We start from the raw sequence: 15,328 nt of genomic DNA on the forward strand, positions 1-15,328 counted from the left end.
AACCCAACTTGCACTGTTTTGCTGGCACGCTAGTGCTAGAGACTTGCATCCGGAACTGCCATATTAGGGGAAAGAATAGCAAAGATCAATGCACACCGGTATTTCCCGTTTCCTTTGCCCTTATGATGGCAGTTCGGAGAATTGTGCACACTAAACAATGATCTGCAGATTATGGGAACTGTCACTCAGTAGGACAGGATTTCTTTAACAGTGAAGTTTCAATACCTACATCAAGCTAAAAGCCCAGGTTCTCCAGTGTGAGTCACGACAAGTAAACTGTTGTGGTTTCCATAATAACTAAAGTTTGTTTTCAAGGTGGCTTTGCACATTGCAAGGAAGCATATGACCATTGCACTTTCTCTCTCTGCAATTCCAGTGTAACCAATAGAGGGGAAAGTCATGCTTCACCTCTGTGGCTGTCTATGCATCGGAGGATACACAGCTCATCACACACATTCCCCAACTACACTTTACTGTATTGAGCACAAAAAGAAAAGAATAAGTGTCATTTGCTGGTTCTCCATCTTTCGGTGCTTCCTTGCAAGTTACAAAGCCACTCTGTCTTCTCATAAAGGATCATTTGTTCCAAATGCAAAATCTTTTAGATCTTCCGCCATCCTTGCAAAGCTTGCCCACCTAGCACCTCCTTGAAAAACTCCTTCTCCCGATGACCAGACACGCAAAGGGGTAGGTAGAAAACTGCTAGGAAGTCAGTATGTTGCAATTATTGAGGGCTGCATTTATTTTATTTATGTTCTGTACTTAACTTACTTTAAAAAAGGAAAAGGAGCTGCAAAGGCTTCCATAGTGCTATGACACTTCTCTGCTGCAATGCACATTCTGGCATTATGGCACTTGCTGCGCTAGTTTGACGTATGTAACAAAACCCTACCTGGGAAATACAATGCCCACAAGAGTATCTCTTACAAAACCAAGGCACACAGTTTAATACAGGCTGCAATTTTAAAAGATCGCTATAGAAACCCTTCAGTTTAAAGGGGGGGACACCACCTCACAAAAGATCTTCTAATTTCCACTGTCAATAGAAATCTGTATGTCTGAAAGCAGGTGCTGTGCTTCGCTATATAGGCTGGCTAGCAACTAGTCTAATTCATTAAGAAGTCTATAAACAAGCTGGCCTTTGTCCCATGGAGATGAAAGAACTGAGACTACAATGGGATGAAAGGTGTGCACAAGGATGAAGAAAGCTATTATGGATCTATGTCCTTTCTTAAACTCGTCCTGGCATGCACTGTTGACAGGGGAACAAAACCATACAGACAAAACTCTCAGAAGTGCCTTGTTGCTAATAGTTCCACCTGTCTATGTTAAAACGATTGGATCTTGCCTATCATCTTACTAATGACAGACCATGCTAACAGAAGGCAAACACAATAGAACTATAACAGCACCATGATTTCTTGAAGAGCATCTCCTGCAGTATAGCATTAGACTGGTCTCTACAATCAGCAGGCAGCATGGGAGCAACTGGGTGCTCTGCCATAAAGCAAACTGCCTTCTCCCTGATATGGTATTTTTCTATGTGCAGGGATTTTTTTTCAACACAAAGGTGCTCAGCCCCTTCATCGAACCTTAAGCAGCTCAAGGAGGGGCACAGAAACCCAGTTGATTGCATATGCTGGCCCAAGAAGGGGTTGGGTTTGGACCCAATATAATACAGTGGTACCTCGGGTTACATACGCTTCAGGCTACAGACGCTTCAGGTTATAATAATATTTAACTACAGTGGTACCTCGGGTTACATACGCTTCAGGTTACAGACTCCGCTAACCCAGAAATAGTACCTCGGGTTAAGAACTTTGCTTCAGGATGAGAACAGAAATCGTGCTCCGGCGGCACGGCAGCAGCAGGAGGCCCCATTAGCTAAAGTGGTACGTCAGGTTAAGAATAGTTTTAGGTTAAGAACTGACCTCCGGAATGAATTAAGTTCTTAACTCAAGGTACACTGTACATGCAATTATCTTAACTTCAACCCATCAACCTGCACAGTGTAGAAGCATGTTGTCTGCTTTTATGTAAGCTGTGATTTCTTTGTCAGGACCTGACAAAGAAGAGCTTTCTGTTCAGCATTTCAAATGAAGCTTTACACTTTTTTCTGGGCTACAATTTTTGTGATATTGCTTAAAACTCTCAAATGAAATGGTTTGTTAAACTATTTCAAACTGTAACACAAGACTCCTGTAGCTTTTGCTTACATAGAGATCATGGATGAGGATTCTAAGACATTTGTGGAAAGTCAGCTAGCTTTTTAGGAAACAAATAATGCATGCTGTTTCTCTGGAACTGCCACCTGTGTTTATCTACTTCTACTGCTGGAGAGATTTGGAAAGTGAACTCTCTCACACACATACACACATCCCAGGACTGGTATTATGACCTGTGCTTTTTACCTTGTTCATAAATGATCTAGAGTTAAAGGGGTGAGCAGAGAGGTAGCAAAGTTTGCTGTTGATACCAATTTATTCAGAGTAGTTTAAAAGAAAAGGGGATTGCAATGAGCTCCAAAATGATATTTCCAAACTGTGTGAATGGGCAGTACAGTGATACCTCAGGTTAAGTACTTAATTCGTTCCGGAGGTCCGTTCTTAACCTGAAACTGTTCTTAACCTGAAGCACCACTTTAGCTAATGGGGCCTCCGGAGCACGATTTCTGTTCTCATCCTGAAGCAAAATTCTTAACCTGAAGCACTATTTCTGGGTTAGTGGAGTCTGCAACCTGAAGCGTATGTAACCCGAGGTACCACTGTAAAAGGACAAATTTCACGTTAAGAGTTACAGTATTGGGAAAGGGATTGATCCAGCAAGGCTCTCCTTATGTTCTTACTATTATATAACCTTTATCTAAGCTACATCCCCTCTCCTCAAGCTGCACACTTAACTGCTGGGATAGCTCAGTCAGTAGAACATGAGACTCTTAAATCTCAGGGTCGTGGGTTTGAGCCCAGTGTTGGGCAAAAGATTCCTGCATTGAAGAGAGCTGGACTAGATGATGCTCATGGGCCATTCCAACTCTACAATTCTATGGTTCACACCACACTGTTCCTGCCCTGAAACCTCAAGTGATCCTCCTAAGATGGGATGTACGGTATACTTGAACTGCATTAATGCCTCTGCTTGCCTAGGTGTAAGACCGAGAATTGAGGGGGGGTGTATGTGCATGCAGAAATCTCTGGCTTTCGCATGCTGGAAAATAGCCTACAAAGGTAAGAGTCACACCTGTTGTTATGCCCACTTTGCCTCTGGCCACGCCCACCACTTGTATGTGGCCCCTGAAAGGCTGCCCAGGATGGAATGTGCCTCTTGGGCTGAAAGAGGTTCCCCACCCCTGAGATAAACAATGGAAAATGTGAGCTATTTCATTCATTCATTTGCATCTCTTGGTTGCTAACCATCTGATACAGCTGAGCAGTTCCATGGAAAGGCAAGGCATTGATTGAATGGAATACTACAGTTCTATCTGTGGTCTTCAACAATGACACAAACAAGTCCTTGCTTGACGCTGCTGCAGCCACCAAGGGACGGATGTGTATATGCAAAGCAGCTCTTAAGTCTTGCAATCCTTTGCTCACTTATGTGGGACCACATTACTCTGAACACAGCAGTGTTTAGTTCAGAGTAGGCCTGCACAGGATTGGGTTGAGATTAAAGTCTCATGCTCTGCAGACTGAGCTATCCTATGAGTCTATGAATTGCGTTTCACTGTTTATAAGTTCGTCCTGGTTTCCTGGATTTAGAAAGTGTGCCTGAACATTTTGGCTCTCTCTGTGCTTATGAGCATGTATCTACACCCACACACACCATGTTTATAAACAACTGTGTGCAGGTTCACATGGTTGCCTGTGTGCATGCACCCAGTTGCCATGATCCTTCTGCATCAAAGATTACAAGGATCAGATGTATATCACCCAGTGTACAAACGATGACATACATAAAATGACAAGCTCCTGGCAATTCTCTTTTACTAGCATACTTGATCTCTGTACAGAGAAGAATAATCTTGGTTCAGACGCTCAGCTCAGTATGGGGTTTTTCCTTACCAAACCCAAGTTTTACAAAGGATTCCCAACAATGGAGTTCCATACGGGTTCAACGGCAATGTCTAAAGCAGAGGCGCAGAACGCTTGTCAGCCCAAGAGCCACATACTATCATAGGCAACCTTCTGGGGGCCACATTCAAGTGACACGCAGGACCAGAGGCAAAAGTGGGCATGCCTCTAACTTTTTGTATAGTGCATACACCCACACCGATCTTGCTGCCATTGATCCAAGCCAGCATCATCGCAGTTAAAGGAAACATTCTACCTAGGCAATACAGAGCAGGGTTACTGAAGGATCTGGCCTGGAGATAAGAGGTGTGACCTCAGAAAAGTCCTGAAGAGGCCTGGGGGTGGCGATTTGACATCCCCAACCCAGGTCTACTTAGAAGTGGCACCCCTTTAGCCTTTTATCTCCCAGCAGCTGCACCTTGCAGACTATTCACAAGACTCTTCCAAAACCATCATTTTATCATCAGCAGTCTTACTTTGTGGTCATTTAGACAATCATGAAATCTTAAGCAAAAGAGCCCATTAACACAACAACAAAGATGAGTCAGATTATCATTTCATATTCAAAGGGTGTGTCCCTTCCAATTCCCAGGGAGTCCCTTCTTATTTTACATGTGAGCTGCAGAGTAGAGGGCAGTGGGGGGAGCCTGGGGCTGTGTTTAAAGCTCTTGGCTGTTCTGAACTTCTGTTTGGATTTGGTCTGGATTCACAGAGTTGCAATCTGTACATGCGGTGGTTTCACAGATGCATGTGACGCAGGCTAAAAACAGATACAGCAAAACTGGTGCCTATAATTATATATTTTAAATAGACAGCTTGCCCCTGAGAGTGTTCTACTCAAACCCAGCCAGTTTATTCTGACCCATAGCACACAAAGAGAAATCCCCATTGGAGGACCACATCCCATTAAAAAGGCTCAGCCAACCGCAATCCGAAAAGTGACAACTTCCATTTAATTTGCATAAACCCATCCACATGTGCTCACCAAAAGAGCACGGGCTGGCAACCCAGGCTAGCTCATTAGAAAGAACAGCAAATGAGGATTTACTAGAGAACCTTTCTTGGGGTCATTAAGATCACAACCCACTTACTGCAGACTTCTCCCACTGGTCTAAATAGGATCCCTCTAAAGTAAAGGGTTTGGGGACTGCAGCCTGAAAAAGAAATGAAATCCCACAAGCAATCCTACAAAAACTGGCTCTTTGGAGAAGCTTAAATACTGCCTGTGTGTGTCTCCTTTCCCACCAGGACTTCTCCATTTACAGCAGCACCAGCAATGTTGCAGTTATTCAAAGGTGGTTTAAGCCCCTTCATCTGTTATACGTTGCAGTCTGTGGCCTGCTGCAGTTCAGGTTCCCAAGTCTGAACTAGCCTCATGGCAAAATGCAGGCAAACACTGCTAAAGCAAAGAAATAAAGATGGACATCATGGCATTCCTATTCAGGCAGCAGCAAAGACAACAAAACAAGATTGGGAGGCGAAGCAAGGAGTTCTAAGTCGCCACAGCAGATATCTCTGAGCCAGCTCCCAAGTGCATTTACAAGATGACACTAATTGAGATTAATTAATCCACAATTAACAACACCACATAATCAATCATCACAGTGGCAACTACAACTGAGAACCACCTTTTTATAGCTAGTTCTCAAGACTTCTTGATACAGAGCTGTTTTCCATAAGAACACTTTGTCCATACAGTACTTCCATAGTAAAAGAAAAGAAATTATTACTCTTTCAGCACATGCATATGGAATTATTCTCACAATCCTAAATTAGTCACAAAGGTCTTTATTCTAGGTTAAATTACCCCATAGCAGCACCATACCCCTCCCTGTTTTACTTGATTTTTAAAGAGCTAGACAAGTACCCCACCCCTACTGTGAACTGGGTACCAAAACATGTACATTAAAGTATAATTAGGGGCCCATACACAAGATTCTGTAACCTCCAGGCTCTAAGCACTTGTACACAGTAAAATGATGCAATTTCCTCATCTTTTAAAAATCCATACTCATTGCTGAAGGTTTCAGTTGATGCTTGCAATCCATGTTGGCTGTTGCAAGCATGGAACCCAAAGGCCTCTATTTGCTACTCAGTGGTTAATCTGCCTTTGCCATTCAGTCCTATGCATTCAAGCACCACTCACTCCCAAGTTAGTGTGCAGCCTTAAAGTGAATCTATGAGTGCTCTCTTTGCAGGGAAAGGGCTGAAGACGGCCGATGGCCCAAACCTTTGGCCTTGGAAAAGTATTTCAGGGGGCTATCCTAGAAACACTCAGTAATAAGCAAAAGCACATATCTGAAGATCACTCAGCACTGACAGGTTATATGTTAAATTAATGGCTCTCACGATGTGGGACACCACAGCCCTTGTTGAGTATGGATCACCTAGCCCTAGGGGGGATAGAAAGTTATAAGGAGGGACAGGATCCTGAGGAGGGACCCATCCTTCTCTCAGCATTCAAGACACACTGGTAGGGTGAATGTCCCTTAGAAGAGGATCACAACTGATTCACATTGGATTTGTGAGGATAGCAGTTCCTCCACTTGATCCATCCATCCAACCCAATTAGCAAAGACCCACTAATTTGTTCCGATGTTTCCCTGCTTGCAGATCTGAGAGGCATCATAAATCTGCTTTTCAAACACCATCACCTTTTCAAATGCCAGAACCCCAATCAACAGGTCTTTAACAGCAGCTGGCTGCAGGCACACAAGAATGGCACACAAAGGATTGCTGTCCTGATGGTTGGTGCAAGGATGGGGGATCCCAGAAATTAAAATAAACTTTATGGGGGGTGGAGATCAAAACACTTCAGAAGTGCTGCACTAAACCCTTCCTTTAACAGCTGTCTCATAGGTGTAACTAGAGGGTTCCTCAAAAGGTGCTTAAGTGGAGATTTAATATTTTTAAAGCCCAGTCTAATACTTCTGGGTGAAGGGGCAGCATCTTAAGCCAGGACAAGCACTGAAGAGATAGTAATAAATACTTCCAGGTGAGTTCAAGCGGGGTTGTTGTTTTTTAAAAAAAGATTAGCTCCATGTCTGAAGAGATGTCTGGCAAAATGTCCTCTCATGGGGGGCCAACCCACTGGGTCACTGCAATTTCCCACAATGCCCTGGAGTACCACTATTGGGGGGGGCATTGGGGGAAATGGCTCCTGCCTGCTGCAGGTGTCTGCCCAAACAGACCCTACAGGGTGGCACATGGATGCCACAGGAACTGCCCAGGATGCCAGGCCTGGGCTGCTATGCCCTTGTATTGCCAGGGCCAGCCACATGGCCTCACCATCCCGCAGGTTCCTCCTGGCTTCCCGGAGGCCACGAGGAAGTGTCCTTCCGTCTCCCAAGTGTTCCCCAAGCCCCTTCTCCCTCTCCCTGCCAGCCAAGCGACTCACCCATGTTGACGAAGCTCATGACCATGTCGGCCTCGGTGAGGAAGTTGCTGTCCTGCAGGCTGGCCAGGGGCGGCCCCTGGGTGCTGAAGATGGGCTTGTAAGGGTAGGAGTAGCCCTCTCCGCCGTCGCTGCCTCCGGCGCCCTCCTCCTCCACCGACATGGCATTGTAGAGGTCCAGCATGAACATGGGCGCCGAGTTGTGCTTGCCGTGCAGATGGGGCCTCGGCCGGTGGGGCAAGCCCAGGATGGAGAGGATCTCCCGCTGCATCTCCCGGCGCTCCTGGCTGCGGAGCCTCCGGTGGATGAAGCTCGAGTGCACCTCGTTCTCCAGCGTGAAGTCGGCCAGGGCGCAGCGCAGCTCCACAGCCCAGGCGCCCAAGAGGAGCCACACTAGCAGCCGGGCGGCAGCCGCCTCCGCCGCCCGCCGCTTGAACCACCCCGCCGCGCGCATCTCCGTCACGGGGGGCAGAGCCAGGGAGCCGGCGGGCTGGGCAGCGGCGGGAGAGGCGGCCGGCCGAAAGAGCCGCGCATTAAAAAGGAAGGGGCAGCCGAGCGCGCCGCGGAGGGACCGATCACTTGGCCGGCGAGCTGCCCTGGAGAGCCCACCGAGAGGCGCGCATGATAGCCCGGGCGATCCCGGGAAGGAGGGAGGAGCGAGCGCGCTTACTTGCCGAGAGCCATACGCGGAGAGAGGGCAGGACCCCGGGCTCCGACCTGGCCGCTTCCCTCGGGGATGTGCTCGCTCGCTCGCTCGCCCGCCCGCCTCGCCACCAAGCGCAAGGCTTCTGAGCGGCGGCTTAGCCGAGCAGGCGGCAGCGGGAGTTCGCGCAAAGGGGCGGAGCTCGGCGCGTTGCACTCCCTCGCCCAACTGGGAGAAGTGTCCCAAGTCAAGCCACAGGAAAAGCCAGCCTCGCCGGCTGCGCGGGTCCGCCGCTTACTTCCCCCGCCGATCCAGGCTCTGTGCCCCCCCCCCAACAACGCTCGGACCCTGGGGGTGGGGTTAGGTTAGGAAATAAAGGTTTTTACGCACGCGGCGTGCGCATCGGCCTTCCACATCTGGCACCGGGAAAGCGAGGCACTTGTTTTACGCAGGCACGCGGCGCGTTTCCGCGGGAGCGAGCCCCCCCCCCCTTTTGCTCGACGGGGCTCGCTCCCCCAGGTAGGATCTCACGTGGGCCGACGAGCCCCAAAGCGAGCGGCTGCGGCTCGGAGTGAAGTTGTTGCAGTTCCGGCAACAGCAACGCCCCGCCAAAGTTCTGGGACGGGGGAATCAAACCGCAGCGTTTATTTCTAAAGTGTAGCTTCTAACCACCTTTTTGGGGGGAGGGATTGTGAAGTGGGGACTGTACTTCTGGTATACTGTTCTCCATGTATAGGGCTTAGCAAGGAGCTGCGCAATTCAAAGCAGGGACAGCAAGCAGGTAAAAACAAAATAAAGCTCGATACTGCTTCCTTTCAATCGCCGCAGCTTTATGCTACAGTACTACGTAAGTAAGGGCGTTGCTAGGTCTTTAAAAGGACTCTCGGAACAGGCTCATGATGCAGATTTGCATAGACTTTGCAAATGCTAATGTGTATGAATGGATGCAAATTTAGATCTCTGAGCAAATTAAGACGGTGAGTGGCTCGCACTTTGCAGCTTGATCACTGCCTTGAATGCAAAGTTGTTGTTTTCAAAAACTTTTTTCATGTTTAAGAAAGTGGAAATCTAGGGCCCAGTGCAAAGGACTTGTCTTAAAATATTTGAACCTATCATTATTAAACACACACACACACACACCGTACTTTGCAGGGCACCTCCACGTTTCCTCTTTGGGGGGGGGTCATTTTTCCTTCACAATACAGTACACATCAATTTGAAAGATTCACAGCAATTCATACAAAATGTTAAAAACCAGTTACCTAATAAAGCAGAAAGTCAAACAAAGTTCAGATTATAGATAAGAAAAAATAAAAACCCAGCCCATCAGTAGCAGATAACAGGAAGTCCATGTAACTGGACTTCCATTAGACTGCAGCTGCGTGGGGAATTACATGACTGAATGCTCCTCCACTTTTAAAATAATACCCCAAAACAGAAATTTAGAAGTCAAGAAGATGGCTTCTAGTGTGTGTTTGTTTTTAACCTTTGATTATTTCTTCCCCATTCCCATGGAGGAATAGTCAAGCACACAATATCCCATCTTGTGGGTGACTGGTGACTGGGAATGGCTGCCTGGACCACATAACACCGGTTCTGAGAGATCTGCATTGGCTCCCAGTATGTTTCTGAGCACGATTCAAAGTGTTGGTGCTGACCTTTAAAGCCCTAAACGGCCTCAGTCCTGTATACCTGAAGAAGCGTCTCCACCCCCATCGTTCAGATCACTGAACGTCACTGAGATCCAGCGCCGAGGGCCTTCTGGCAGTTCCCTCATTGCGAGAAGTGAGGCTACAGGGAACCAGACAGAGGGCCTTCTCGGTAGTGGTGCCCGCCCTGTGGAACGCCCTCCCATCAGATGTCAAAGAGATAAATAATTACCTGACATTCAGAAGACATCTTAAGGCAGCCCTGTTCAGGGAAGTTTTTAATATGTAACGCTGTACTGTTTTTAACACTGATTGGGAGCCGCCCAGAGTGGCTGGGGAAACTCAGCCAGATGGGCGGGGTATAAATAATAAAAAATTATTATTATTATTATTATTATTATTATTATTATTATTATTATTATTATCTGCAGTCCAGAAATAATTTTGCTATATTATTTCTTTATTTGTCCAGCCAATATCAATTTGATAGTAATCACTGAGATTTTCAGAAAATCTTTGACTACAGCCTTTGTTGGAGCTAGGAAAAAAAAAGGATGATTCACACACTTGTTTTTACATTCTTCTTCTTTCTTTGGCAATCACTCATGGCCGAGTAAGATTGTCTTTCATAAACACAGTTTTAACAGTGAGTCCATAAGTGACTGTGGAGGCCAATTATGGATCCACACGTCCTTCCACAATGGGGACATTGGTTTCCGGGCAGGAGTTGATCACAGTGTGGATTTGCCAAGCGTGCCTTTCTCCTAGCACGTTTCTCCCTTGTGACCTGCGTTTGAGTGTCTTCAAAGCCCATGACTCCTTTGGTAAAGGCTGTTCTCCAACTGGAGCGCTCGCAGGCCAGTGTTTCCCAGTTGTCAGTGTTTATACTACATTTTTTCGATTTGCCTTGAGACAGTCTTTAAACCTCTTTTGTTGACCACCAGCATTACGCTTTCCATTTTTAAGTTCAAAATAGAGTAGTTGCTTTGGAAGACAATAATCAGGCATCCACACAACATGACCAGTCCAATGAAGTTGATGTTGAAGAATCATTGCTTCAACAATGGTGACCTTTGCTTCTTCCAGTACACTGGTATTAGTTCACCTGTCTTCCCAAGTGATGTGTAAAAATGTTCAGAGACACCGTTGATGGAATCTTTCGAGGAGTTGGAGATGGTGTTTATAAGTGGTCCATGTTTCACAAGCATATAGTAAGGTTGGTAGTACAATAGCTTTGTAAACAAGCATTTTGCTTTCTCTGCAAATGTCCTGGTCCTCAAACACTCTGCACTTCAATCAGGAAAAAGCCACACTCACAGAGCTCAGGCGATGCTGGATTTCGGCATCAGTGTTGGCCCTTGTGGAAAGATAACTGCCTAGGCAGGAGAAGTGATCTACATTTTCCAGCGTTACACCATTGAGTTGGATTTGTGGCGCTGCGGAGGGGTTATTTTGTACTTGTTGGTACAACACTTTGGTTTTTTGGATGTTGAGTGATAGGTCAAGATTTTCGTAAACTTCTGCAAAGATATTTTGGATGGTTTGGAGGTCATCCTCTGAGCATGCGCACACTACGTTGTCCTCAGCATACTGAAGCTCTATGACGGAAGTTACGGTAACCTTCCTCTTTGCTTTCAGCCTGCTCAGATTGAAGAGCATAGTGATGACTGCATGATGGAGCAGTTGTGAGCTATTCTTTTTCTCATAGCAACTGGTCTTCTCAATGCCCACTAAGTCATTGTGGTTCACCACGTCCTGGAGAATGTTCAGCATACAAGTCAGGGTGAACACATGAAACTGCCTTATACCAAGTCAGACAATTGATCCACTGCCTACTCTGCCAGAGACTCTTCAAGGACTCGGTCTGCACTATACATTTGAAACAGTGTCATAGCACTTTAAACACACATGGCTTCCCCAAAATAATCCTGGAAACTGTAGTTTGTTAAGGGTACTGACAGCTGTTGGGGGACCTCTATTCCCCACAGAGCAACAATTATCAGAGAAGTTTAACAATGATTCCCTCTTGCCAGGGCACTCTTGAAAATTGTGGCTTTGTGAGGAGACCGCTTCTCTGACGGTTCACTAGAGAATGGGAGGCGGGCGTATTCACACCTGCTCAGTGATCTTGTGGGTGGGTGTGTCACCACTTTCTCCTTCATTCACCTGAAACATGTGCAGGGAGGAAAAGGTGTGAGTAACCTTTTCAAGTTGTATCAAGTAACTACACTCACCCTTGTGGATGGCAGGATCTAGAATCACTCTAGATCCCTGGTTCCCAATGTGGGGCACACGTCCCAGAGGGGGGCAATTTTATTTTTAATGGGGGAAATTCTAGAATGAGTTATTAACCGTGAATGGCCTTTTAGGCTGCCTCCGCGTGAATAGGAATTCACTTTTTGAATAATAAGAATTATATGTCATGGGGAGAGGGGGCAGGCATCAGGATTTTAGAGATGCTTAGGTGGGGGCATTGGGACGCAGGTGGCGCTGTGGGCTAAACCACAGAGCCTAGGACATGCTGATCAGAAGGTCGGCGGTTCGAATCCCTGTGACGGGGTGAGCTCCCGTTGCTGGGTCCCTGCTCCTGCCAACCTAGCAGTTCGAAAGCACATAAAAGTGCAAGTAGATAAATAGGTACCACTCCGGTGGGAAGGTAAACGGCGTTTCTGTGTGCTGCTCTGGTTCACCAGAAGCAGCTTAGTCATGCTGGCCACATGACCCGGAAGCTGTACGCCAGCTCCCTCGGCCAATAAAGCGAGATGAGGGCCGCAACCCCAGAGTCGGTCACGACTGGACCTAATGGTCATGGGTCCCTTTACCTTTACCTTTACCTTAGGTGGGGGCATGGCCAAAAAAAGGTTGGGAACCACTGCTCTAGATTGAAAGGCGCATGTTGAGGATAAGCATGAACGATTGCATATTGAGAAACACTTTTTAATGCTACAAACAGGTTAGCATGTATGTGGGCTAAGACAGCCAAAGATCACTTTTCCCCAGTGGAAAAGGGGAAAGGAAAGTTGTCATGAAAATGTTTAAGCAGAGCCAGCTTGTGGTTTGATAAGATAGTGAAATAAGCTTGATACCATCATTGTTAGCTTATGTTGCAGCATGATCTTAACAGTTCTTGATCCAGGCCTCCCCACCCACGTGTACGTGTTGTATCTTGTCTTCAATTTTAGCATAGACAAACCTGATGATCCAACTGCCTTATCATATATAATCTTTGCCTCACAGGAAAAAAGCAACAACACCTGATTCTGACTTGGGCTTTGATGGGATGCCACAGTGCATTAAAAAAAACACTATTCGCTGCTTACAGGGGTGAGAGGTTGTGTCACCGGGTCAAGCAACTGCTGTGCCATGATTACATAAAACAGGGGCTACTGGTCCTCTGGATGTGATATTAGGTGCTTGAGTTCCTCCTCTTTGGTGCAGAGATAGACTCTGAGAGCACTGGAGCAGGAGCACAATCTGGAAAAGCCAACTTTTCCTTATGGGAAACAGCCCTACTAGAAAAATTAACCAATAAACTGAAACTGACATGGGGACAAACAGAAGAAGATGCCTTTACCCCAGTACGGCTCCCCTTTATCACATACACAGCCCAACAAGACAATGACAATAATCCACCAACAGCATACAAATCAATATGGCTAACCTGATCCAAAACACCCACCCAAACCACTCACACATGAAAACAAAGATCACCACAGCCAATCACAAACCAACAACCACACCCTAGGCCAACCCCAACCTCTCTCACCACCAAAGGAACACAAGTGAACAGCAGAGAACCTACACAAGCAATGCTGACACCAAACCCTACATACATTAAGCAAAATAGAAAGGATCATGGATAACTGCTCCAACACAGTCAATGAGCACAAATAATTAGTAATGCACAATACAAAAGACATCTGGAGAGGCCATGAGCATCACTGTTTGTATGGATGCAGTTCTTGAAATGCTTATCTGCAGACTTTGTTTTAGTTCACCATGCAGGAAGGTGGGGCTACAATTACATTCCAACTGCCTACTTCCTATATAAAGAGCATTTTTAATCCTCTGCCTACCTCTTTTTCCATACAGTCATACACATTTGAGAGTGTCTCTTTTTCCACTTTCCCTCTCAACCCCTATATGGAAGTCTCTCTTTGGTCATAATTATTGGATGCAAGTGTGGCTCCCTTACGCCTCCTTTTCTGCAACAGGATTTCTGAGACAGGGCCATTTCCTTTACTGTTTCCCTTCTCTGTACTCAGGTGAAGCTGACCAAACTGGAGAAAAGCCTTGTCAGGTTGTTGCTTTTTTTAAAAAGAGCAAGTATTTCATTGCACGCCAGTGCTGGTCTTTGGAAGGGGAAACTAGTTGCATAGAGTCTCTCCACCATCTTGTCAGCTCTACCACAAACTGGAGCCTGACTTCAGTGAATTTGACAAAGGTTTCACTGCATATGATGTATGTAGCCTGAATGGGAAAGCAATTTGGGGCAGCATTTTGATGTTGTTGTGCGGACACTGCTTAGAATATGCATGCATTAGTAGCACCGACTTCACAAGAAACTGCTAGCTAGAAGCTAGCTAAAACTGCACTGAATACTGAATAAAACTGCCCCAACAACATCACACATACCATCTCGGGACTATTTAATTGCTCATCGTCTAACATTGTGTATGCCATCAAATGCCAACAGTGTCCTTCAGCTCTCTATATTGGACAAACAGGCCAAACCTTACGCCAAAGAATAAACGGACATAAATCTGACATCAAGAATCACAAGACAGAGAAACCAGTAGGAGAACACTTCAATCTCCCAGGACATTCTATACAAGATCTCAAAGTAGCTGTTTTACTACAAAGGAATTCCAGAAATAGATTGGAAAGAGAAGCTGCTGAATTGCAACTCATTACCAAACTTAAAACCATGGAGAGACCTGGTCTGAACAAAGACATTGGATTCTTATCTCATTATACATGACAAAGCCATTTTTCACCTTCTCACCCCTTGCTTTTCCCTGTAAGACCTATTGCAGTCGTTAAGAGTCGTCAACAGGCTCATCACAGCTATCTGCCAATCACCCATTCCCACCACCCTTCTGAGTAATACCCCTCCCCACCTTCTCACTATATAGAAGGATCTGGCAACTTCTGTTTCAGTGTATCTGAAGAAGTGTGCATGCACACGAAAGCTCATACCAAGAACTAACTTAGTTGGTCTTTAAGGTGCTACTGGAAGGAATTTTTTTTGTTTTGCACTGAATACAGTGAGACTTCCATGTAAACATGCTTAAACTGTTCACTGATTAGGTTGAGGTTGTCATTTAACAGCCTGGTCCTGATTGTGTTTATGCAGAACTGCTCTTTATATAATGGGATTCCGTGGCCCGTCGCCACCGCCCCAACATAGTTTTGAATCTTCTCATTCCCTAATGTTTCCCATTAGTGGGATATCTTGCTTATTTTCCCAGAAAGCTTGTGTGCAGGACTTTGCTCATTGGCTAAAACATGGTTTGTCTCACCGCAACCTTCCAAGATTCTTCTTAAGCTGCAATTCGAAAGCTCAGAATCAGGT

General features: G+C 46.0%; 1 protein-coding gene across 2 annotated transcripts in view; it reads right to left on the reverse strand.

Moving 5' to 3' along the window:
* The window catches only part of BMP7 (bone morphogenetic protein 7), an 81,308-nt gene extending 72,733 nt beyond the window's left edge, over positions 1 to 8,575 (reverse strand). Inside the window, exon 1 of one of the 2 annotated variants that reach the window (XM_028735270.2) lies at positions 7,465 to 8,575. In XM_028735270.2, coding sequence (XP_028591103.1) covers positions 7,465 to 7,915 — 451 coding nt within the window. In that variant the 5' untranslated portion in view covers positions 7,916 to 8,575. The remainder of the gene's footprint in view (positions 1 to 7,464) is intronic. The other variant, XM_028735275.2, reaches the window with a different exon arrangement.
* Positions 8,576 to 15,328: the final 6,753 nt, after the last annotated feature.

The sequence above is a fragment of the Podarcis muralis genome, chromosome 5 (genome assembly GCF_964188315.1).
Source record: "Podarcis muralis chromosome 5, rPodMur119.hap1.1, whole genome shotgun sequence".
NCBI lineage: Eukaryota > Metazoa > Chordata > Lepidosauria > Squamata > Lacertidae > Podarcis > Podarcis muralis.